The sequence below is a fragment of the Erythrolamprus reginae genome, chromosome 3 (genome assembly GCF_031021105.1).
Source record: "Erythrolamprus reginae isolate rEryReg1 chromosome 3, rEryReg1.hap1, whole genome shotgun sequence".
In the NCBI taxonomy this organism is placed as follows: domain Eukaryota; kingdom Metazoa; phylum Chordata; class Lepidosauria; order Squamata; family Dipsadidae; genus Erythrolamprus; species Erythrolamprus reginae.
Window position 1 is genome coordinate 200,288,331 of NC_091952.1, and position 26,692 is coordinate 200,315,022.

The following is a 26,692-nucleotide window of genomic DNA, read 5'->3' on the forward strand; positions in this document are numbered from 1 at the left end:
TATCATTCACAAAATATTCATAGATATTATTTTTAATTGGTAAAATTAATTAAATGGGTAGATCGTACTTACCCAAGCTCTTTGAAAATTCTTGGTATTTCTTCTTCAAATTTGGAACCCGAAAGGTCATATGAAGGGCAAAACTGTTCATAAATAAAGCTGAAAATTTTCACAAAATCCTTAACAGAAGGAGTTTGGAGTAATTTCACAGAGACTGTAGGGCCATATCCATATGTTGTAAGAAACTAGGAAAAAAATTAAAAGTATCATTTGTTTTGGACTTTATGCTAGTTTACAGAGCAATCTAAAACTCTAGAGGGTCCAAATTATTGTTCAGTTAGAGAACATTGCAGATTAATCATGTATTTTAATCAACAAAGATATATACAAATCAAATAAATAAATAAATATATTTCTAATACACATTTTCTAATTTTAAAAGGTGAATGTATGAATGGGATGGCCTATTATTTCTTGGCTCATTAGGCTATTTTTACTTTGCTTTTTCCAAATTTCATTGATCAACAGGGACAATTTATAAAATGGAGATTAACTAGTTAAATTAAACAAGTGCTGCATACATCACAAAGTTGACGGATACATTGCTGAATAAATGTTTTGTCATGAAGTGGTCTAGGCTCCTTGATTTTCTCTGAACTTCCCAAAGCACCATATTGACTGGTCCGTAAACTCCCAGGGCCACTAGTCCTAGAATCGAAACCACAAAATATGAGTCCAGATTAATTATGGCATTATTTATTTTATCTCTGCAAACCTATTTAAATATAGAAAATACAATTTACAATACAAGTGAAACTTATAAGACTAAAAGAATGGCAATTAAGCTTGTCATTTGAAAATCTTATACTGTGAATATAAGACAGAGTAATATAAATTTCATTGATCTGAGAACTATAGCAGAATTCACCTGATATGTTAAGATCCCACTTGGAAATGGCAAAGGCACATTTTTGGAGGAAACTCCAGGAACTTAAAAAGGAATATTAGCACAAATCCTAATTCTCCCCCCACCCCCTTCCTGGTGCAAGTCTTTCTTGCAACTAAAACTATCCAAGTCCTTGATGCTCTTAGTGGAATAAAAATTTCATCCATAATGGAAGTGATACTGAAACATTGTAGTGTTCAAGTTAATCATAACAAGTGAAATGTGAATTACCTTCTGCCAAAAAAACTGCTTTTTCTTTCTGATGTCACGGGTGCGTGCTTTCCCACACTTTGCTTTCCAACAGTTGTCCTTCTCTCTTGCCTTGAAAAGAAAATGTTTAATTGTACAAATTATTAAAAACCACCAAAAACTGAAATCATCTTTATATGCCATCCAATAAAATTACTTACTCTTTAATTTTTACCTCGTGATACGAACCCCTTATCATACAAACTTTTTTTGCCTCTTCTTCCGAACTTTTTCTGTCTTACGAACCCGCCGCCCGAACGTTCGGCAAAAGTTCGGGTTTGGCGTTCAGGTTCGGGTGGCCGCCGAGAAGCCCCGCCGCCTGGCTGTCGCCTTTTGAAACAGCCAGGGGGCTTCTCGGCATTCTCCCGAACGTCGAACCCGGAAGTTCGGCAAAAGTTCGGGTTCGGCGTTCAGGAAGACTCTGAGAAGCCCCGCCGCCCGGCTGTCAGCTTTGCAAAAGAGCCACGGAGCTGTCAGGCCGATCGGGAGGCTCAAAGAAAGGTGGGAAATCCCAATAGGGAATTCCATGGGCGGAGCTTTGACATCACGAAGACGTCCTTCCTGGAGTCCACGTTTCAACCGGCCAGGAAGGACGTCTTTGTGACGTCAAAGCTCTGCCCATGGAATTCCCTATTGGGATTCCCCACCTCCATTTGAACATCCCGACCGGCTCGACAGCTCCGCAGCTGTTTTGTAAAGCTGACAGCCGGGCGGCGGGGGCTTCTCAGCATCCTCCTGAACCTGAACACCAAACTTCCGGGTTTGGCATTCAGGAGAACGCCAAGAAGCCCCCCGGATGTTTCAAAAGGCGACAGCGGGGGCCTGCCAAACGTCGAGCCCAGAAGTTCGGCAAAAGTTCGGGTTTGGCGTTTGGGTGGACGCCAGAAGCCCCCCGTCTGTTTCAAAAGGCGACAGCCGGGCGGTGGCGCCCAGCGAAGCGCCATTTTTGCAGGGGGGTTTTCTTGCACGCATTAATTGACTTTACATTGTTTCCTAGGGGAAACATTGTTTTGTCTTACGAACTTTTCGCCTTACGAACTTCCTCTGGGAACCAATTAAGTTCGTAAGATGAGGTATTACTGTATTTGCTATATTTCTATCTATTGCTTAATGTTTATGTACTTTGTACTCTAGTTTACTGCATGTGCAAATTAAAGAACAGCTCATATTTTAATTCCTAGCTTAAACAAAATAATGAATTTATCTAATTAACCATTTACCCCCACATAGAATACATAACAGTTAACAGATAAACAAAAGCAACATTAATATTTTCAAGCAGCTGTGCTTTGGAAATTTAAGCCAAGTAAACAAATGCCACCTCAACTAAAGGAATCTAAGTATCTTACCCTTGGGGTGTATTAAGTCCTGTTTTATTAGTATCCTGCACCCTCAGTGGCAGGCTAGATTGACGGCTACTGTTTCGACTGGTATTTGAACGTCTCATTGTTGTAGGGAAAACTGTAACACAGAAGTCAATAAACTTATAGAAGGGAAAGCAGATATAGTTTTGTCCAGAACAGAAAAAAGGATTGGAATAGATAGGTTATAAAACTTCTGTTGATAATATCCTGGAAAGGATTCAGCAGAGAAAAGCCCTTGGCCATAAAGCGGACTGATTCCCAGGCCTGCACCCAGCAAAAGACGTTTTTTTTATAAAAAATTGAGAAATGAACCTGGGGATTTTTGGATTCACTCCTCAAATGGCATGAGGAGGGCTGCCATTTTGAACCTAAGTGCCAAAACCCACTGTAACAACATTGCCAAAAAGGAATGAAGAGTTATTAATCTAATCTTGTGTAGCTTCTATTACACTACTAACCAGAGCATACAACACATTTGCTAGACCAATTCTTGAATACAGCCCACCTGTCTGGAACCTGCACTTCATATAGGATATCAATACAATTGAGAGTCCAAAAATATTTCACAAGAAGAGTCCTCCACTCCTCCGCTTGCAACAGAATACCTTATTCGACCTGATTTGAAATTTTGGGCTTAGCTAGCCTAGAACAGTGATGGCAAGCCTTTTTTGGTTCGCGTGCCAAAAGGGTGTGTGTGCGTGCGCATTGGTGTGCATCCATGTCCCCACACCCATTCCTTCACCCCCATGCATGCACACCCACCCACACTGCCCCCCGTACATGTGCACCCCCCCTACCAGCGGCATGTGCACTAGCCTCACCGAAGCCTGGAATGGGCAAACCAAAAGTTCCGAAAAATTGTTTTTTGCACTCCGGAGGCTTCAGGGAAGCTTCCCAGAAGCCTCTGGAAGGCTAAACAGTCTTTCCCAAGGCCGTAAACCAACTGGCCAGCAAGCACCTGCGTGCTAGAGCTGACATAGGCAGTGCCTTTATTTTATTTATTTATTTGATTTTTATGCTGCCCTTCTCCTTAGACTCAGGGCGGCTTATAACATGTTAGCAATAGCACTTTTTAACAGAGCCAGCATATTGCCCTTACAATCCGGGTCTTCATTTTATCCACCTCGGAAGGATGGAAGGCTGAGTCAACCTTGAGCCGGTGATGAGATTTGAACTGCTGACCTACGGTCAGCTTAAGTGGCCTGCAGTACAGCACTCAACCTGCTGCGCCACCCGGACCTTATGTGCCCTCTGATGCAGCTCTGTGTGGCACACGTGCCATAGGCGCGCCCTAGAACTTTGTCATCTCAGATCTAATCTAAATGGAGTTTTTAAATCATCTACCACAATGTCCTACTTATCAATGAATACTTCAGCTTTAACCGCAACAACACACGAGCACACAATCGATTCAAACTCAATGTAAACCACTCCAAACTAGACTGTAGAAAATACAACTTCAGCAACAGAGTGATCAATGCCTGGAACGCACTACCTGACTCCGGGGTTTCCTCCCCAAACCCCCAAAATTTTAACCTTAGACTATCTACAGTCAACCTCACTCCATTCCTAAGAAGTCTGTAAGGAGCAGGCATAAGCGCACCATTGTGCTTACTGTCCCTGTCCTAATGCCTAATTTAACATGTGCCCACTTTGCTAATGTTTATGTTTATCCAATACCTACTACCTTGTACATGTTTGACAAATAAATAATAATCCATTTGGCGGTAAGCAGAGCAAACGCTTGCAAGTAAGAGCGAATTAGATTATGTCATATAAAATTCATGTTTTCTTAGGGGCAGAAAAGAACCGGTTTTTTTTCTCTCGTGTAAAGAAAACTAAGTTTAATTTTCCTCCGAGAAAAAGCAGAGGAGCGCTACCGACCGACAGAGTAGCTGCCAACCGCGCCTTGGTTCCGCAAGAAGAGCTTGCATATTACCAACCGTTAATGTCTTCTCTTAAGCCGACCGAGCTGGCGGCCGACCTCAAATCAGTTACTATTAACCTCTATTCATCGGTAAACGGCATCGCTATAACCGCCACTCACTGCTCTCGCGCGCGCTGGCGCCGCCCTCTTGTCGTCGCTCGCTTTCAAATTTACCCGCCTATCGGAAGATCCGTTTGCGTTCGCGGACTAAAAAGGCGCAGGAAAAAAACGTCATTTCCGTCACGAGCAGGAAGTTATCCACAGGATTTAAAGTGCATTCGTGCGGGATAAAGTTCGCGTTTCTTCTCTATGGTTATCTCCAGCGGTCCACCGGTTTTGAATTCCGCAGCCGCTCGCTGGAGCTGTGAGTTGCCAGGCGGAAAGTGGCTGCTGCCTTTGGGAGCGAAGCTTGTTGCTCTTCCCGGTTGGGAATAAGGGGACTAGGAGGTCCAGTTGGCATGCCACGGATTGATGTTTGCCCTTCACGGGCTCTCTGAGCGCGGCTGTTGGGAGTACACCCCGGGGCAGCAGAAGACTTGGCTGAAGGGCTACGCAGTCCGCTTCCCCGATCGAAACTGCAACGGTTTACTCAGCAATAAACTCCATTGAATTCTGCAAGATTTACTTTAGAACTACACCTTAGGGCGAAAGCTGCCAGAAAGAACCCAGCTCAATTTAAATCTTCCCTAGGACTTCTCTAGAGGAAACCACCGTAGTGCAAAAGGGGGAATAATTTGACTGATAAAGACTTGCTATGGCTCTTCCAGAATTGGAACAAGATTAAAGCACTGAGCTCTCTCATCTACATTCATCTAAATATTGCTATAAGTGTCCAAATCTTCAAGCAAAACTAATTATTGTTTGCACAAACATTTTGATGTGCTCAGAACTAAGGTCTGCTTATGGGCAATTAATGTTTTTTAATTTGAACCTTAGCCTAACATTCAGACCAAATTTTACTTAGTGTTGATAGCTACAGAGACAATGAATGATCTATGACACAATATAGGATCTCATATATAAGTTATTTTTCACAGTTAAAAGTATCTCCAAGTTCTTTTTCCCCTTATGCAAAATATTGAATACGGAATACAGGAAAGTTATCTTCTCATTGGCTTTAAGAATACAGTAGTCTTAATTTTAATTAACTGCTAACTTCTTAAAGCAGTGGCATCTTTTTTTCAGACTCTCATGGATGCTTGGAAATGATCAGTCTCTTGAACAGAGAAGAGATGCTGTGCTCATAGAAAGTTCTAGTTTAGCAGAATTGAATTAAAAGGTTTGACAGTTGGGTAATCTAACGATTAATGCAACACCTGTGTAAAGATTTACTTTTCAGGTTCCCCACCCTCAAAGGAATACCGTTTTCAATTCATTTGGAATAATTATGCCCTGGAAAGCAGACAATGTCAATTGTATGTAATCTACCAGCTGGCTGGATGGTAGACCACCTCTCTTTCATAAGTAAATCTGGATACTATTTTTGTCACTCTCCTGAACAGTCAGCTAAGGATAGTTTTGACAATACTGTTATTCCTGCTTCCTCAGATACAAGTTTGATTCCTATAAAATCATGTACAAAAAAACTTACCGAATTTAGAAACCCGGGAGGAAAATCTAATCATATGGTAAAGAGGACATACTTATTTCGAGAAGATTTTTTTAATGTACTTAAGCCCCATATTCCTGCAAGTGTCCAGACGGAAAAGCATAGTGGGATTAATCTAGAATCTGAACAGCAGAAAAATGACAAGAAACCTGTTATTAAAGCTAAAAAGGTAGAGTATAAAGATATTTTCTTACATATTAAGATACATTTTCATGCTGTAAATAACATAAAATGAAATCACTGATTTATTATAAAAATAATTATAGATTATTACTTTTGCCATCCAAATGTGTGCAGTGTAGATTATTGATAAGCACTGTATATAATTTTACCTGCTTTCAGCATTTAATAAACCTCTGGTAAATGAAATCAAATACAGTGATCCCTCAATTATCGCGAGGGTTCCGTTCCAAGACCCCTCGCGATAATCGATTTTTCGCGATGTAGGGTTGCGGAAGTAAAAACACCATCTGCGCATGCGCACCCTTTTTTCCATGGCCGCGCATGCGCAGATGGTGGAGTTTGCGTGGGTGGCGGGGAAACCCCGATCTTCGTTTGCTCGCTGCTGCTGCGGCCGCCCAGCAGCTGATCTGCTCGGCGGCAGCAGCGAGGAGCCGAATCGGGCTTTCCCCTTTGCGTGGGATCTGCTCGGCGGCAGCAGCAGCGAGCAGACGAAGATCGGGGTTTCCCCGCCGCCCACGCAAAGGGGAAACCCTGACTCCTCGCTGATGCCCCCGCTCACCCGCCCACCCGCCCGCCCGCCGCCCGCCAGCAAGAGGGGGAGAGATAGAGAAAGAAAGAGAAGGAAAGAAAGAGATGAGAGAGGGAGGAAGAGAGTGTGAGAGAGGAAGAAGCAAGATAGAGAAAGAGAGAGAGAAAGAAAGATGAGAAAGGAAGGGAGTGACGTCATCGGGTGGGAAAAATCGCGATATAGCGTTTCGCGAAGATCGAGATCGCGAAAATCGAGGGATCACTGTACATTTAATTTTAGCATATGCCAGTAAAGTTTTATTATGAATTTATAAATAAAAATTGGTCCTGCTGTAGAAGACCATATTAGTAGCTCATTGAATAATAGTAATAATATGTGTCTTACACTCATGCTATCATGTATCATGAGTTGTAATCTTAGAAGGAATTGTTTAAAGCTGGCATTGTGTGGAATTTTCTCTTTTCAAATGCCACGTGGCTTGACTTTCTTTGTCTCTTGTGGTCTCTGTGTCACGTACAATGGCACATCTGACAAGTCCCTTGAAAATCCAATATTTTTCCTATAGTCAATAGTTTAGGGTACTGCAAAAAGCAATAACTTAAAGGATGCAAAAGAGTTTAAAGGATACAAGTTCATCACAAAGTATAGTACTGTACATCTTTTCCTCATATACAAAATAATGCATTATTAATTATAATAATTAATATTTGTATTAAAATTTGAATTGTAATATTGTTAATCTGCTCATTTTCAACTTTAGAAAAGGAAAAGAAGCAGTGAACTTAATCATGGTGAAAGTGATATCTTAGAGTATCATTTAAAGGTAAGTTGAAGACTAATAATGGGACAGTACCAGGGGTGGTTTCTGACTTACCTCGCTGCTGGTTCATTTCCTCCCACACCGCATGGGCTCATACATGCATAGTGTTGAAAATCCAGCTTCTGCGCATATGCAAAAGCAAAAACAGTTTCTATGCATGCACAGAAGCGAAAAACAAGATGGTGGCACCTGTGGTACCGCTGAGAGAGCCAAATTGGGGGCATGTCCAGCTAGCCATTGCTGCCAGTTCAGCGAGCGGGGAGAAATTCCCACTATCAGTTTTAAAGAACCGGTCCGAACTGGCAGGAACCCACCTCTGTACAGTACCATTTGTTTTTGTGACACATATGCTTACCTTAAGAAATGTTCAGTGTTAACAGAGACTTTGTATATTGAAATAAAAGTTAAATTCACAGTTCATGTTTAGATAGAGTGTGGTTGTTAATTTATCTATCAGTTTGTATCCCACCTTTCTTTATAAGTAACTCAAGGCAGCAAATACACCTAATACTCCTTCTTCCAACTATTTTCCTCACAGCAACAACCCTGTGAGGTGAGTTGTCCTAAGAGAGAGTGACTGACCCAGTTACCCAATCAATTTTCATGCCCAAGGCAGAACTAGAATTCACAATTTTTTGATTTTTAGACCAGCACTTTATGCACTTCGTCAAACTGATTCCAGTCATGACTTAATACATTGTATGAACCCATTCTTGCTTAGTGCAAACCATAACTAAAATTACATTGAATATTTTTTGAAAGGTGTTTTAATTGTGATTTATTTTGTGAATGGTAGTGCAGACACATTGTACAGTGATACCTTGTCTTACAAACTTAATTGGTTCCGGGATGAGGTTCTTAAGGTGAAAAGTTTGTAAGACGAAACAGTGTTTCCCATAGGAATCAATGGAAAAGCGATTAATGCGTGCAATTCACCCCTTTTGCCAGCCGAAGTTTGCTAGTGGCCCCGAGTTTGCGGAGAGGGGCGGCATATAAATCCAATAAACCTAAACCTAACCGAAGCGCCTGTTTTTGCGTTGCTGGGATTCCCCTGAGGTTCCCCTCCATAGGAAACCCCACCTCCAGACATCTGTGGTTTTGTGATGCTGCAGGGGAATCCCAGTGTCGCAAAAACGAGTGCTTCGCTGACAACGGAAGTCCGAGGGTGGGGTTTCCCAGCGAAGGGAGCATCAGTGAAATCACAGCATCGCAAAACACCAAAGTCCTCGAAACCCCAACTCCGGACCTCTGTGTTTTTGCGATGCTGCGATTTCACTGAGGCTCCCCTCGCTGGGAACCCCCACCTCCGGACTTCCATTGACAGTGAAGCACCCGTTTTTGCGCTGCTGGGATTCCCCTGCAGCATCACAAAAACACGGAAGTCCAGAGGTGGAGTTTCCCATGGAGGGGAGCCTCAGGGGAATCCTAGCAGTGCAAAAATGGGCGCTTCGCTGGCAACGGAAGTCCGGAGGCGGGGCATCCCAGTGGCAGCGGTGGGTTTGTAAGGTGAAAATAGTTTGTAAGAAGAGGCAAAAAAATCTTAAACCCCGGGTTTGTATCTCGAAAAGTTTGTATGACGAGGCGTTTGTAAGACGAGGTATCACTGTATTTACTTGTGACTCATTATTGACTTCTAATGTCTTGATAGCCCATCCAGTCATTGCTGGAGTGTTATAAAGCCTATTCTAATTACCACTATTTTAGTTTAATAGTGGTTAAATGACTCTAGAGTATTCTATAATCTATAGTTAACAAACAGCCTAAGAGATTATGCATGTATGACGTAAGACAGTATGCTGTAATTTTAACCACAATTAGACAAAGTGTGATTTGTGTTAGTTTAGCATTTAAAAAAATCCGCTTTTATGACTTAGTATTATGAATTAACGAGGAACAGCTTTACATGATGTCCTAAATCAGTGATGGTGAAACTTTTAGACACCAAGTGCTCAAACTGTGCACACACACTCCCAAACTGAAAGGTGTGCACATATGCATGAATGTGTGCATGCACCAAAACGCCCGCATGCATGAGCTGACATGCACACATGCACAGATATGCATACACAACCATGCATGCATGCATGCATGGACATGGGTGTATGCACAACAGAGACTGAAGACCAGCTGGCTGGTGGGAGGCGGGGATCCCAACACTGGCAGTGTGGCAATAGGTAAGATCTTTTTCTTTTCTGAGCTTCTGTTTCGTTATTCGAAAGGAAACAGAAGCTCATGAAAGAAATGCCACAAAAATCTGTCCTGGGGTAACACCCTTCATGCCAGCAGAGAAGGCTCTGTGTGCCACCTCTGGCATCCGTGTCATAGCTTTGCCATCACAGTCCTAAATCATAAGGTACTTAGCATGATTTTGGGTTGAGTGGTTTTGGTTTTTTTTTGCTAATCTTATTTATAAACCATGAATGTATTACATGGCTTGAATTTACGCAACAGTGTGGCTAAACCATGAATAAATGTGTGATATATGCATGCAATTTGGCTTGTTCTACAAAGAAACATTCTCTTGTGTGTATAAGCTAGCCCTTTTGATGTTGGTAATTGTTAATTAGCTTTATTTCTTGATCTTGCGCATTCCTAAATACTCTGAATATTTTTAAATATTTGTTTAAATTTAGTTTCATTTTCAAATTGTGAATTAGGTAGTAATGAATCTGTAGGCCTCGAGGTGAGTAGAAGATTACTAATCCAATGACTATTATAGTTGTCCTATCTCTATTGTAAGGCTTCTGTTTGCAAAAATGACCACGTGAAGGATTTATAAATTCTCCATTCAAACACCAAGAAATAATGTTAAAATGAAAAAATCTGAAAACATTTTACAACTGCTTCATCCTTACAATGTGCAGTCATTAATTCATATGAACTTCTTAGTAAATTGTAGTTACTATGCAATTTCTCTTTATCTCTTATTGTTATACACAGATCAGTGGCATAATTTTGGATGGGACCAGGTGTTTAATCCAGGAGGCACGAAGAAGTGGTTTCCTTAAGCCTAATTCTATAGACCAGTTTTATGTCAAGGCATCTGACAGAGGACCCAATAATTGCAGTTTGGCTGAACTTTGCGAGATGGCCAAATGTTTCGTTCCTGTGAATGAAAGAGAACAAAAATGTGTAATAGACAAGGAAACCTCTGACCCAGAACAAGTTCAATTAACCTGTGTTACTGAAAATAATACAAACAATGCAAAGATGTTAACACTAATGGGACAGAACTACTTATTTCCCCCCAGAAGTGCATTTCTTTTATCAGATTTTTCATGTATGCAGCCACTGTTGAATTGTAAGTACTAGTACACACCTTAGCAGAGTTTTCCATTTGTTCAGCAATTCCTAAATATTTTGCTATGGCAGTTCTATGTATATTTTAATAAAGGAGGAATTGAAAGACCTGACTGTCAATTTGAGCAATTTGATTTGAGCAGGAGTATTTTGCAAAATATTATGTTTATCTATCTATGTGTATAGTGAATAACCAGACTTGTTCATGGTCCATTTTTTAGATATTATGTATCTTTTTGTTCTGAAACCAATCTGCCTGGATAAACAAGAAAGTTTTTATGGTGTGAAGCCATTATAATTGCTTGTATAAAATTGTGTTGTAAGTTAAAAGCAATTTCACACATAAAATAATGACTGATATGAGCTTATATGGGCAGATTTTTGTTGTTTTAAAATGCTGGGAAAGCTCATACTTTCACTTCCTTTGCAAGATAAGTATTAGGGTCTTAAAATATGCGGATTATTTTTATAATTTCAAATAATTGCTCCTGCAATAATAGAAAATATTTGTTTCTTCCAGATAAAAAGAAGTATGACATAATTGTTATAGACCCACCGTGGGAGAACAAGTCTGTTAAAAGAAGCAATAGGTATGATTCCCTTAAATGTATATTTTTATTTAAATTAAGTAAATAGCTGTTAATACCATGCCATCAGGCAGGTTCGTGTTTATTGGTACAATTTTAGATTAGATTAGATTATTAGAGTTGGAAGAGACCTTGTAGGTCATCTAGTCCACAGATCATCAACCCGTAGTCCATGGACCACTGGTGGCCTTTGAGAAAATTTTGCTGATCCATGGAGAAAGCTTGGCCCCTGGGCCAGACATGGCCAAGAGCAATTAGTCCAATCCAAGAAGAAGAAAGGACAGGAAGGGAATGAGAGAGAGAAGGGAAGGGACATACAGCTACAGCTGTGGAATGTGGGACTGGCTTTCCCAACAACATCAGCAAGCCACCATCAAATAAGCTTCAATTATTTTGTAATAATTACACTACCTTTAATAATTTTGTTACAATTAAACAACATTTAAAGATTTTGTTATGATTAAATAAGCATTTTCTTATGATTAAATAAGCATTTATAATTTTGTTATGTAAGATAGGTGCATTTCATATTAATAAAATGGAAGTTCTTTGATCATTGTTTTAGAAATGTATTTATCTTTTTTACAAAAATCATATCAGTGGTCTGCAGGACTTAAATTATGAATTAGAGTCCATGGATTTAAAATTATGAATTTGGTGGTCTGCAGGATTTAAAATTATGGCCTTATGTCGAGTTTGACACCCCTGGTTTTGAGTGATCATGGTCATGGATTTTTCCACTGAGTGACCATGGCATTTAGTGACCAAGCTGCCAATCTTAATTGTGTTTTCTAAGTGATGAGTACATGCATAAGGATGTTTTAGAAATAATAAATGCACAGTCTTTAAAGGGTTGATTTGTAAGGAGGGAAAACGACTTTATCTGCATTTATTTTTCTTAGAAAGCTGAGAGTTTGCTTTGCTTTTAAAACTGAATGTACACAGAAGTTTCTTTATGAAGTGTATTTGATAAATGTTGCATTTTAAAAAGAAATATGCAATTTTGCTATTTTTAAAGAGCCCAGCCTAAATATCTGCCTAGCCCAGCATTCTATATCCATGATAGTTAATTCTATGCTTTTGGGATGTCTGCAAACAGAATATGAATATAATTATCTTGTTGCTTATCTACAGTACCTGTCATTCGGAAGACCATGGTCTCATATGACAGGAAGTACATAATCACCAGGACTGTCAGCTGTTAATGGTTTTTATGTTATCAGAATTTTCATAATCCCATATTAAAATTTTGTAGCCTGGTGGCCAACAACCATTCTTCAGTAGCGAATTTCATACTTGAACAAGATGTTGCTTCCAAAATACCACATAAATGGAATAAATTGCAATTATTGCACCTCCAACTATAAATCTAATATTCAGAAATGTGGCAAAATATTTAATTAAAAGCTTCAGAAGGTCCCCCCCCCCCTCCAATATGTATCTGCTGTGAAAACAGATTGTTGATTAGATTGCTGCATTGAATAGATCCAAATGTAAAGAGAAAGCTTTTCACCACTGGATGTCACCCTTGGCTCAATTTTAATCTAGTTATAGAAGTTGTTAAATTAGACAAAGTTGGTAAAAAGTGTCAGACAATTTCAAACATCCTTTTTTTGTCTTGGAAGAGCTCTAAATTCTCTCTATCCCCATTTAGGTATGGTTTCTTGCCTCACTGGCAAATCAAAGAAATTCCTGTCCCAGCATTGGCAGCTCCAAATTGCCTTGTAATCACATGGGTGACCAACAGACAGAAGCATTTACAATTTGTAAAGAATGAACTTTATCCTCACTGGTCTATACATGGTGTTGTTGAATGGTTCTGGGTAAAAGTATGTTTGCTGGATTTCCCTTCCCCCATCTTTTAAATATTTATTTATGATAAGTTCAGTACTAATTTTACCTTATTTTTAAATTTATCTTTCTTAATTTATAAATGACAGGTTGGGATAGTCAAGGATTCACGGAACTCAGTTCTGAGCACAGGCTTACCTACCATATTTGAGAACATTGTTAATCTAGAAATGTGTGATCAATACCAGGACAAAGTTTAAACTGTTTTTTAGTTTTTCTATTAGAAATTTTAGGGTGAGAAAATAGGTTTGTTTGTTTGTTTCTGTAACTCCTTAATCCATCTTTCTGCTCTGGCAGTCACTCAAGAACTAAACTAAACGAACAATAATAAACTCATAAACAAAGGCACCTTCTGAGGGAGTGTATTCTATTTCCCCCCAAAATAAGACCCTGTCTTGTATTTTTTTTGAACCATGAAATAAGCCCTTGACCTTATTGTCATGCCAGTTACAGGCAGTCATGAAAATACCTAGCTTGAAAGCTGAGTGGAAAGCTGAGAAGAGACTAGTCCAGCAGTAGTTTTGTAGGCTGTATGCATTTTGAGACCACTCAAAATTCTTTGAGTAGGAAAAGTAAGTAGGATGCTTGGCTGCATAGCTAGAGATATAACAAGCAGGAAGAGGGAGATTGTGATTCCCTTATATAGAGCGCTGGTGAGACCACATTTGAAATACTGTGTTCAGTTCTGGAGACCTCACCTATAAAAAGATATTGACAAAATTGAACGGGTCCAAAGATGGGCTACAAGAATGATGGAAGGTCTTAAGCATAAAACGTATCAGGAAAGACTTAATGAACTCAATCTGTATGGTCTGCAGGACAGAAGGAAAAGGGGGGACATGATCGAAACATTTAAATATGTTAAAGGGTTAAATAAGGTTCAGGAGGGAAGTGTTTTTAATAGGAAAGTGAACACAAGAATAAGGGGACACAATCTGAAGTTAGTTGGGGGAAAGATCAAAAGCAACATGAGATAATATTATTTTACTGAAAGAGTAGTATATCCTTGGAACAAACTTCCAGCAGACGTGGTTGGTAAATCCACAGTAATTGAATTTAAACATGCCTGGGATAAACATATATCCATTGTAAGATAAAATACAGGAAATAGTATAAGGGCAGACTAGATGGACCATGAGGTCTTTTTCTGCCATCAGTCATCTATGTTTCTATGTTTCTTGGTTGAGAATAATTGTCTTACATTTTTGTATTGGTGAAGTTGTTTCCAAGATACAAAACAAAATCTAAGCTGTTTCACCAAGACGTGCTCTTTCTACTGTTCCAGGCACTCAAATACAAAAGGCTTGCTCAGAATTAGGGTTCCAATTTTTCTTCTACATATACAGCAATTCCCTATTCAATAGCATCCTTTATATATGTGAATCTCAATATTCCTCAACTTTAACAGTTATTTTGTTCTTAATAATGCTAACACAATTAGCTCAGGTTTAAACTTAATTTATGGCACAATGCTAAATGGATAATTTTTAGCATTTAGTATCAGCGTGTGATGCATAAAACGGTAGAATTGGTTTTGTTTGACCAGGTTAAATCATGAGATGAAGAAATGTATGCATTGATTTGAAATCTTTTATTTGTAGCCACGTCAGAAGTAGTTATAGTTTGACATAGTGCTAAACTAATATAGAAAACAGCCACTGTTTTCTGTACTAAAAAAATGTTTAAAACACACATAAAATAGCTTGTGCTGGTTGCTTACACTTGCTACATTTGTTCAAATTTCTCTGCTTCAGATTACAAAGTCTGGAGAATTTGTGATTCCATTAGATTCTCTTCACAAAAAGCCATATGAAATTCTTGTACTGGGCAGAGTCCAGGGAAATACAGATGTACCACTAAGGTATGGACATTGATGTTGTTATATTATTTATATGCAGTATTATTGTACAGCATTGAGTTAGAAATGCTTAGTTGAGTTTTGAAAACAAGTTTAGAAGGATGAGTTCGGTTTCTTAATACAAGACTGAGAAAGCCTGCTTTAAGCTAGTTGCAATCAGATTTCTGATTACTTGCCTCTTTCTCATGCTGCAAAACCTTTTCCCCCAAGGAATGTTTTAAAGTGTTTTAAGTGAATATCCAATTATTACTAAATGGGGGATAGGATATAATCGTAGAGACATTTACAGGGAGATTCCATAGGAAGGTTATGGGGGTTCATGGAAAATTAAGGACAAATAAAAAAAATCCCTCAAACACAAATCAATTTTCTGTTGCAAGAACTTTGCCTTTTGATCCAGGGTTCAGGTTTTGTTTTGTTTTTAACCCACTGGTTTCATGACCAGAAAAAGTTTGAAATCCTTTCACTTTACAGAATGATGTTCATCAAAGGGGTATCTCTTCATGTATTTGGCTTCTGTTTCCATAATAATCAACCAGTTATAGTGATTGAAATCCATCCAAGTTGTGAACAGAACCAGTAGATTGCTGCTTTTTTTCTCTGAAGAGATAATACCACCTGCTTCTGAAGTGCCCTTCAGTTTTCTTGTTAGCTTAGGGGCAGGTGAGGAAAGGAAATGATGCTGATATCCATAACTACAAATCACACCTTTTTTTACTGTCAGAGTTTTGTCTTTTGAAGAGTTGAGAATTGACAGCTGAGATATAAGTGTGGGTATGTGAGTGCTAATGCTTTTGCTACAAAAAAACAAAACAAAACCCAAGGTGGTTGACATTCTACAAGCTAAGTGTCTTCTACGCCTCCTTCATCTACTTAGGATAAAGCTGCAGTTAAGTCTTATATATGCCATCTTGGGTTAGCCCTAGAAAGGGTATTGGTTGGTGCTGCCAATTGGATCATTTGTGACCTGGAATTACACATTGATCTGTTTTTATAAACCCAGGCAATATTTATATTTGAAATACATATTTGTTATATTCTGTTTGTTTTCTTCTTGTAGTTTTAATTTTGTTTTGCAGAAACTTAAGAAATTTCATAAGATGCCATTTATCTTTCAAAAAAATAAATACTCCCAAGTTATGTATTATCTTTACTATGGCCTCTGGGTTTGTTTGATTTTAAAAAAATCATTTTACGGTAATTGTTTTGTTTAGAAAGGGAAGTACAAATATACTGTATCTGTATAAATCACTTTTAAGGTTTTCATTTATATTATCTTGATTTTATATATGTATACATATATACATATAAACAGGCTTTCAGACGATGAAAAAATTTCTGCAATTCCTGATCAGAAATTAATTGTCAGTGTACCTTGTATCCTTCATTCGCATAAGCCTCCTCTTTCAGGTAAGTTCCAGAAATATTTTTTATATTTGTAAGATTTTATATTTTCTGTCGGGCTAGTTAATTGCTTAGTTAAGTAGCTTGCATTGGTGGTTTTGGACCATCATTAATATGACATGAAAGTTTGTAAAAAGTTACAGACAGCTTGTGAATTTTCATTAGGAGTTTAACTTTGAATGTTAGCTTGCCTTTCAGGCGGTTCAGTTTTAACCAGACATGCTAATATATAATTTTACTATCTTAGGCTTAACACCCATTGCAACTATTCATGTAAGCCAATTTTAAAAAGATTATAGCATAGCAAATTTATTCAGAGCATTTTCTGGGAATTGATTTGGGGCTAATAGTCTGTTTGTAGATACAGTGGTACCTCTACCTAAGAACGCCTCTACTTACGAACTGTTCTAGATAAGAATCGGGTGTTCAAGATTTTTTTGCCTCTTCTCAAGAACCATTTTCTATTTACAAACCTAACCCTCTGAAACTAATCAGAAAAGGCAGGAAGAAGCCTCCGTGGAGCCTCTCTAGGAATCTCCTGGGAGGAAACAGGGCTGGAAAAGGGGAGAAGCCTCCATGGGGCCTCTCTAGGAATCTCCTGGGAGGAAACAGGGCCTCCACCGTCCCTGTGGTTTCCCCAATCACACACATTATTTGCTTTTACATTGATTCCTTATGGGCAAAATTGCTTCTTCTTATAAACTTTTCTACTTAAGAACCTGGTCACAGAATGAATTAAGTTCATAAATAGAGGTACCACTGTAAAGCCCTGATACCTTGTTATCAAAAATATGGGGAGGTAAAACAAAGTACTGTAATGGTAGAAAAAATATTTTCTTTTTGTTCTGTCTCCTTCATTTTACTAATTGAGTCATCCTGATGATGCTTCTTAAAATAAATGGCAAATGTAGACCAAACATGTTTAAGTCATATAATACCACATTTTTTGATCAGTTGTCTTACATGAAACATGGTATAAATGTAATGGTCAACTTCACAGGAATACTTCCTTTGCTAACAATGTGTGACTGCCTTGGCCCTTTGCAAGGCTACTGCTGGCTCTTTGAGGCCATCTTCTTCAGGTCTTGTGAGAAAACCATCATGCATGGCTTGGGGAAAAAAACCCTTAACTGTCAGCAATTGCATCATAAGGGCTGGTCCAGGCAGGATTGGTAAACAGTGGAATTAGAAAATTGCAAAGGTTGGCTATAGTGCAGGGGCCATGGAATGCAGGGATCCCAAAGGGTATAGATTGGGAAGGAGGGAAATAGGTGGGCAAGTTGAAGCATTCCTGCAGTTGTAAATTCAGAGATGCCAAACAGCATAACTTTGATCATGAGACCACGGAGGAATGGCTATAATTTCAGGAATGGGTTGTAAAGCCCTTTGTTGCTGTAAATTCAAATGGATGCTGAACAAATGATTACTAAGTGAGAACTATTTGCAGTTTATTTCCTTGTTTGTGTGTGTGTGTCTGTGTGTTTTAGAAAAGTTTAGAAAATATTCCTTGCTAATTAATTGCGTCTTCAAATAAAACTATACTTTATTATATTTTTGCCATGCAGTAATTATACAGAACAACATAAAACTGCAGATGACGAAGGGCAGATTTAAGGGTTTCAGTGTATGAAAAGATATTCAAATCTTGTCAGTATAAGATAAAATGTTTTACAGCGCTGAAAAATTATTAACTAGAATTGCCAGTAGAAGGAATCATTTCCAAAGTTTATAGCATAAACATAAAGAAAAGGTTGGAATGAAAAAAAGACATATGAATTATCTGCACACAGTTTTATTTTAAAAAGTAATCAGTGCAATTAACAAGTTAATGTACCGTAGTGTTTTATTTCAGTAAGAACCTCTTATCTTTTGTCCAGACAAAAAGAGGACATTGCATAAATAATCAAAATTATATTTTATTTTGTGATTTGAATTTAACTATGCAATTGTGAAACTAGAAGTTTCCAATAATGCCTCTTTGTTTCATGTTCACATAATTAAATATGGCAAATAAAATTTAATTGAAAAACATAGAAGATTGACGGCAGAAAAAGACCTCATAGTCCATCTAGTCTGCCCTTAGACTATTTTGTGTATTTTATCTTAGGATGGATATATGTTTATCCCAGGCATGTTTCAATTCAGTCACTGTGGATTTACCAACCACGTCTGCTGGAAGTTTGTTCCAAGGATCAACTACTCTTTCAGTAAAATAATATTTTCTCATGTTGCTTTCGATCTTTCCCCCAGCTAATCTCAGATTGTGTCCCCTTGTTCTTGTGTTCACTTTCCTATTAATTTAGATTACAGATGTTTATATTTGTTTTCCTAATTGTTCCTGAATAAAGAAAATATAGCACAGCATAGCAGCCTGTTCCCAGCAGCTGTATTCAAGAATTTTTGATGGTTTATTTTAATTTTTTTCTTTTCTTTAATTATTGTTTCAAATATTTTGTTTTGTTTTATGATATTTCAAAATCAATGAATTAATTATATCAAATTCTTGGTACAAACTCTGCATGGCATGAATTTCAGGCATAAGCTAGCTGTATTTTCTGCATTTCATTTCTGTCTTATTTTACAGTTTATATATAGAACCGGGGTGGCACAGCAGGTACAGTTCTGTACTGCAGGCCACTGAAGCTGACTGTAGATCTGTAGGTCAGCGGTTCAAATCTCATCACTGGCTCAAGGTTGACTCAGCCTTCCATCCTTCCGAGGTGGGTAAAATGAGGACATGGATTGTGGGGGCAATATGCTGGCTCTGTTAAAAAGTGGTATTGCTAACATGTTGTAAGCCACCCTGAATCTAAGGAGAAGGGCGGCATAAAAATAGAATAAACAAAGAAACACCCAATTCTTTCATCCATTGACAATCACAAGATTCAGTTTGGGATTCAGTCTGATAATCATAGACTGAATCAAAAATTTTCTACTTTAAATCAGACCTTGAAAAATGAGACAAACCATCTTTCATTAGGTAACGTCATAAACTCATAAAGGTCAAGAGAGAATAGACCAATCTAAATCCTATTTTATAGCTGTGGTTAGAATAGATACTTATTTTACTATTAGACTTTTAAAAACCTGCATCATGTTGTGTTCCATATAAATCTTTTGTTATAGAAAACATAAACTACATTGGCAAGTTTTCCATCTAAAATGAGGACTGAAGAAAACATGTAATGCAATATAAAATCTAGGTAAATTTCTGTTTCTCGAGAATTCATTTTAATGTAAAAGGAGAGAAAAGAATATCCATGAAAAATTATAAGACCTCAGAATCCTTACTGACACAAATTGGCTTTTTTAGTATCAATGCATGCTACATAGTACAGCTGTGTGAATCATTCATCATCCTGAAAGTTTGAAGCAGTTATTTTGAGGTTTTCGTGGATTATTTGCATATACTTATGCATGTACAAAAGTCACTTCCCACAGAATCACTGCCAAAATATTGTCATGATCAAAGTGTCCTTTAAACAATTATGCAAGCAAACTTTATATGAATTACTCATCAAGTACAAATGGATTCTGAAAGGAACTTGGCTAAAAAGTAAAAATAAAAGTTGTTGCTTAGTTATTTTAAACATTGGTTCTTAAAGTTTGTTTCTCTATGAGTTTAAAATAGCAATAAAAGCTATGGAAAACCTTTTTACATATTTTATACCATTATTGTATCCTGTGTTACCAATTCATTTCCTCTATGCTATTATTTTAGAAATTATTTTATATATACTGTACCTGCCACAATTATAAGACTATCTGAAGATACACAGTACATCTTTATTTTGTACAACTCAAAGCAGTACACATTATTATTATTATTATTATTATTATTATTATTATTATTATTATTTATTAGATTTGTATGCCGTCCTTCTCCGAAGACTCGGGGTGGCTCACAACAGTAATAAAAACAATATAGCAGTGGAACAAATCTAATATTAAAAACATATAAAACCCTATCATTATTTTTTTAAAAACCAAACAGCACATTCATACCAAACATAAAACAAAGTATAAAAAAGCCTGGTGGAAAGGTGTCTCAACTCCCCCATGCCTGGCAGTATAAGTGAGTCTTGAGTAGTTTACGAAAGACAGGGAGTGTGGGGGCAGTTCTAATCTCTGGTGGGAGTTGGTTCCAGAGGGCTGGGGCCGCCACAGAGAAGGCTCTTCCCCTGGGGCCCACCAAACGACATTGTTTAGTCGACGGGACCCGGAGAAGGCCAACTCTGTGGGACCTTATCGGTCGCTGGGATTCGTGCAGTAGCAGGCGGTTGTGGAGGTACTCTGGTCCAATGCCATGCATACACATAATGATCCTGTCTTATAATTTTTCCATGCTAACTTTATAGAATGGGTTGGAGTCAGAAAATGAGTGGCCCCAAAGTCACTTGACTGGCTTTCATTCCTAAGGGGCAACTGGAATTCATGATCTGGTGTTTAGTCCAGTATTCTAAACATTACACCAAACTGCTTCCAATATAATATTCTCTTGATTTTCTCCCCCCCCCCTGTTGACTAAACAATAGATTCTAAGTGCATTTGAGTATATCAAGACCTAAAATTGTGATAACTTCAGTTCGGATAACAAATCTGAGACTTGTATTATGGCCCATGGACTAGAACAGGGGTGTCAAACTCAATTTCATTGAGGACTGTATCAGGTTGTGTTTGACCTTGGAGGGCATGGCCAGCTCGATGTCACTCATTGAGGTTTTATTTTCAACCGTGATGGCCACCTGCAGCCCTTGGATCCAAGATGGTGCTGACAAAGGCTGCCTGCATGAAATGCTCTCAAATGGTTTCTTTATTTTCTATTCTCTACGATTCTCTACGGATTTCATACTCACATACTCATCTGCTAAGAATTAAGGAACATTTCTTTAAGGAGTAGCTCTCTGTAACCTCACCCCCACCTGTGTTTACAAACATGGAGGTGATTATAACACAGGAGGAAACTAATTCCCCAGAACTATGGATCACCAAACCCAAATTCAGATGGCAGAGACAAACAGGTAAAAAGGGGGACATTTTAAATTTAACACTAAAGAATAAGGGAATTATAAACCCCCCACTCCCTTCAATCTTTCTTACCAATTTACATTAACTTGCTAACAAGATGGATGAAATACTCCTTTTAAATAGATGCACTTCTGATTTTTACAACACATCTGTCTTATACTTTATTGAATCCTGGCTAAATGAGGAAATTGATAACAGTAGCATGCATATACTAAGGTTTCAGATGCTTAGAGCAGACAGGATTGTAGAACTATCAGGGGGGGGGAAGGAGGAGTCATGTATATATATCAACAACAACTATACTCAGGACATAACTATAATATACAAATTCTGTGGGGAAAATTTAAGAGTCTTTACTTACCAGCTACCTTTTTGTTTTTCATGTGAGTTCACATCATTTCTACTAATTCTGGTATATATCCCGCCACAAGCCTGTGTAAACAAGGCTTTACAGATTCTAGCTGATCAGATTGTGGAGGCTGAAGCCAAATATTCATTATTCTAGGTGATTTTAACAGAGATAACTTAAGGAAAGAGTTTCCAAAATATTTTCAGCATGTCAATTGACCCACCAGAGGCAATAATACTTTAGACCACTGCTAAAAGATGCTTATCGGTCCTTATCATGAGCAGCTGTGGGCCACTCTGATCATTGCATGATTTACCTTGTACCTGCTTACAGACAAAATTTACAGCTACAAAACCAACAATTAACTCAGTGATGACTTGGACTGAAGAGACAAAGTTAGAGTTACAGGCTTGCGTTGACTGCACGGACTGGAATATTTTTGAAGCTACTTCTGCAGACCTAGATCAACTCACAGATACTGTAACATTATATGTCAGCTTCTGTGAAGACGTATGTGTACCGACCAGGAACTTGTGAATATACAGTAATAATAAACCTTGGTTCACAGCTAAACTTAAGCAACTAAATCATTCCAAAGAGGAAGTCTACAGAAAAGGTGATAGATAGAGTGCTGTTCAATCAGGCCAGAAATGTATTAATAAGGGAGATCAGAGCAGTAAAAAAAAAAGTTACTCTGAAAAGTTAAGGAATCAGTTCCTGGCTGTGAAAATATTTACTGACCCCTCACATCCTGGACATAAATTATTTCAAGCCCTACTCTCAAAACGACGGCTATAGAGCATTGCACACCAAGAGAAGTAAACACAAGAACAATTTTTTTCCTGAATGCCATCACTCTGCTAAACAAATAATTTCCCCACCACTGTCAAAACTATTCACTGATTGCATTATATTACTATTCCCATTGTTCCTATCACCCTTTTCCTCCCACTTATGACTCTATTATTCTTACTTGCTGCTTGTATCCTTACGATGTATATTAATATTGATTGTTTCCCAATTGCTTTCTTGTATCCTATGACAATCATTAAGTGTTGTACTTCATGATTCTTAACAAATGTATTTTTTATGTACACTGGGAGCATGTGCACCAAAGACAAATTCCTTGTTTGTCCAATCAGACTTGGGCAATAAAGAATTCTGTTCTGTTTTCTTCTATTTGCCAGTAAAAACAAAGCCCAGGAGGGCCACCTAGCAGATGGTTACAGGAGGCCGTCACGACCGAAAACAGAACTCGGGAGGCCTGCACATAGCCCTCCCGAGCTCCATTTTCACCGGCAGAGTCATAGCTGTTTCCAAGGCAGCCCCACCTGCCAGATCTAAGCACCCTGTGGGCTGGATCCAGCCTACAGGCCTTGAGTTTGACACCCGTGGACTAGAAGGACCATCATCCCAGTTCATAGGCCTATTCTTCAGTATTCAGAGAATAATAGTTGATTTCAGTAGTGAAAAAATATGATATAAATGATACATTTTATTAAATAATCTAATTTTCCTGGTTAAACCATGTTCAGCACAGGATAAAATAGCAATAGTGGCATTTTCAGTGAGAAGAAAAAGTTAGGCATTAATCATTTCATCGTTTGTGTCAGAACAGCAACCATACAGAGAAGACTTAAATGCTATTTCTAATATAAAATCAGAGATTGCTGGAGGCAAGGTATGGAATAATCGGCATTAAGTAGAAATACTTTGTGAAAAGAAATACATAGACAGGATGACAATAAAATTAACACCATGTAAAATATTTCAGTGAAAATTGCACTCTCAAGCACAGGATTGAATACAAGATTTGTTCCCATTTCCTGTTTTTCCTACATTTTAAAGTAGATATGGTGATATTAACAACACTGTGTTATTATGTCTTTTCTGGATGACGTTTCTGGGAATAATAATGCATAAAATAGGGAAAGGCATTCAGAAGAGAATTTCATTTTTTCAACCTTTGCTCTACCATTTAGTGGTGTTCTTTTGTTTGCAGCTCATCTATGATAGCCCTCCCTAGGGGGACACCACCATGTTTTTTTTCTGAATTCTTCTACTATATACAATTCAACAGATTGATATTTATTTACCTGTTGGACAGCCTTCCCAAATGTGTCCAGCACTTAATTCCCTAGTCATTGGTCATTGTAGCTGATGATTATGGCAGGTGGAGTCTTAATACCAGTTTGGAGAAAGATCCAGTGATAAAAAGAGAAATCATGCATCAAATGAAGTCCTAAGTAATACATGAATATAAAGATATACAGTATAGTGTTTATTGAGCTTTAGCGACAAAGACTTTGTCCCATTAATTTGGAACCACAGGACGTATGTTGCAAAAATCAAGGTGACCTTAGATGGCAGCAAAATGATGTAGTGATTCCTAACTTTTTGCAGCTTCCTCAAGGTTGTAGAGATATACAAAGCCTGGGACTAGTGTCCCAAATTACATGTTGGCCACTGCGATCTGCGAAAATTATTGAAACATTTTGGGTCACAGTTTGTGAAACTCGTGCCCAAATACAAGTTTAAACATAATTGCCATCTGGCTATGGATTACAAGAACAGCATATGATTTTATATATTTGAATTGCTGTATAAAGGATTAATTGGTAGTGAAGCATAGCAGAACATGATTGATTTATCTGATACCTTCAACTTTAAAAAATAAGTTTTGTATTGTAAGGAATTAACAATATGCATATTCAATAAATTACACTCTTAAGAGATCATCAATAGGAAATAACAGTTTAATTGGCTTCAGGTTAGATCTGCCTGTCTTCAAAATGTCATATGAAGCCAGTGAAAACTACTGGAAGTAAGTCATACTGGAATTGACCAATTATCTCTTGAATGTAAAATGCAGTAACTGAAAGTTTATAATAAATGAAACCCAATTATGTCCTACAGGGATTGTTTTCTACTTATTTCTGTTTTTCAATCCTAAATTCAAATTTTGAGGGAAGATATAGTTAAAAATATTTACTTCTGTCAGTCAAGAGGTGTATTGGCAATCATCATAAGTGAACTTTTAAATTCTTATGATGGTACTACAGTCTGTAAGTGAGAATAACTGGAAGTTTTGGTAGTACTGTTCATTTTTCTAAGGATGGGATTTCATATTTGTGTCATATAATTTTTTTAAAATAAATAACTGACAATATACAATAAATTTGGCTAAAAAGAAACCCCTTAAAACTATTTAACCTATCTTTATTCTCCAATTTCCAACACCTTAACATCCTCACCTTGTTTGTTTTTTTCATTTTCTAGAGATTTTGAAAGAATATACCAAACCTGATGTAGAATGCTTAGAGCTGTTTGCTCGGAATTTGCAACCTGGATGGACCAGTTGGGGCAATGAAGTCCTTAAATTCCAACACTTGGACTACTTCACTGTTTTACAGGATAATGATGACTAGCAAATGATTATTTTTGAAGGATTTTATGTCTGGGTTCGGAATTTCACCTTTGCTAACCCTAACTCTGCATTGTGAGATATATGTAAACAACCTGGAATAGATTTCAAGAGCAGCTCTACATTGATCAAATGTCAAAAAATAACGAGGATGGAACTTGTTATTCCATGCTTAGGTTGTAGAGGTCTTTGCTAACAGTAATTGCAGGCGAAGGTGCCAGCAGTACGATATCTACAGTAGGACTCCTCCTGAACAACCAATCCAATATCTAACACCTGTCGTTACTATGGTATTTTGCCTCCTATTCCCATAATCCTCCCAGGAAAATTCTGGATCATACCTGCACATCCAGCCTCTGGCTCTTTGAAAGAGTGGCTGACATCACTGAAAAACTATTTCAGTTAAAAATTACATTTTTCTTATTTATAACGTCTAGCTCTGTCATTAGAAGTGTTTTACATTTTTATGTTTTGATGCTACACCTACCCATTCTGACCAAAAGAGTTAAAATGAAGGTTAACATTTAACTACTTAGTTTTTAGCATTTTCTGGCTTGGAAATAATGGCTTTATAAATGTAATTAATAATAATATCCCATTTTTAATTTAATTTTTAAAAATTCCAATTTCAGAAATATTTTTATTTGCTATGGTATTTACTGGCTTCATTTATTCCGTTATATGATTTAAATTGTGTTTTTTGGTTGTATTGATACCAACAAGGCTAAAACAATAACTAGTTTGTGAAGGACATAATATAACATTATTCTTTTTACAACAGTGTCTTCTATTTAATTCCATTGAAATAATAGCTACTCAGTTAAAAGGGCTTGATTTCCTGTCATGGGATAAAATATTGCATCTCTAATATTCATATATACAACCATGTACTTTGATTATACAGTGTTCACAAACATACAACTGGTTTTATTTTATTTAACCTGTTAAAGTCTTGGAAAGTTCTTGGATCAATGTATAGTAGAAAAGGAGTTTTCTTTGCAGGAATTTATGCGAAGTCCTGTTGGGACACATAATTGGGATTTGATATTGAGGATGATCAGTATTTACCGCTTTGGAATATTTTTACTTTAAAAGGAGAGATAAAATACTTAATTGGAAATAATTATGAGAAGTAAGACTAGTTTTTAAAAAATCCATATGTAATTTTTATTTTTTATTATTTGTTAAATTTATTTGCAGCCCCATCTCACCATGGGGCTACTGTAAGTGGCTTAAATAATAAAAATAGAAACATGAAGTATAA

The 26,692-nt window shown here is 37.6% G+C and overlaps 2 protein-coding genes across 4 annotated transcripts in view; one reads left to right on the forward strand and one right to left on the reverse strand.

Annotated features, from left to right (window-relative positions):
- NDC80 (NDC80 kinetochore complex component) overlaps positions 1-4,795 on the reverse strand; it is a 20,580-nt gene extending 15,785 nt beyond the window's left edge. The window contains exons 1-5 of one of the 2 annotated variants that reach the window (XM_070747596.1): positions 4,607-4,795; positions 2,545-2,656; positions 1,178-1,267; positions 582-708; positions 73-245 (exon numbers count right to left, since the gene is read on the reverse strand). In XM_070747596.1, the coding sequence (XP_070603697.1) occupies positions 73-245; positions 582-708; positions 1,178-1,267; positions 2,545-2,642 (488 nt within the window). In that variant the 5' untranslated portion in view covers positions 2,643-2,656; positions 4,607-4,795. Of the gene's footprint in view, positions 1-72; positions 246-581; positions 709-1,177; positions 1,268-2,544; positions 2,657-4,502 lie in introns of both variants that reach the window. The other variant, XM_070747595.1, reaches the window with a different exon arrangement.
- On the forward strand, positions 4,689-26,692 carry METTL4 (methyltransferase 4, N6-adenosine). Of its 2 annotated transcripts, XR_011558710.1 has the most exons (9): positions 4,689-6,264; positions 7,568-7,630; positions 10,568-10,928; positions 11,448-11,517; positions 13,169-13,343; positions 15,120-15,226; positions 16,539-16,633; positions 19,212-19,347; positions 25,284-26,203. XR_011558710.1 is itself a non-coding variant. In XM_070747597.1 (8 exons), exons 1-8 carry the CDS (start codon positions 5,893-5,895, stop codon positions 25,430-25,432), a joined length of 1,392 nt encoding a protein of 463 aa, XP_070603698.1. In that variant the 5' UTR covers positions 4,689-5,892; the 3' UTR covers positions 25,433-26,692. The 2 variants fall into 2 exon arrangements, 1 of the variants encoding a protein (XP_070603698.1); XM_070747597.1 differs by lacking the exon at positions 19,212-19,347 and having other exon boundaries at positions 25,284-26,692.

Excerpts from the sequence above, each read along its gene's own strand:
- METTL4 (XM_070747597.1), top strand. The coding sequence starts at position 5,893 with ATGTCAATTGTATGTAATCTACCAGCTGGCTGGATGGTAGACCACCTC. Across the intron at positions 6,265-7,567 it reads CTGTTATTAAAGCTAAAAAG|AAAAGGAAAAGAAGCAGTGA; the intron begins GTAGAGTATAAA and ends TTTCAACTTTAG. Across the intron at positions 11,518-13,168 it reads TCTGTTAAAAGAAGCAATAG|GTATGGTTTCTTGCCTCACT; the intron begins GTATGATTCCCT and ends ATCCCCATTTAG.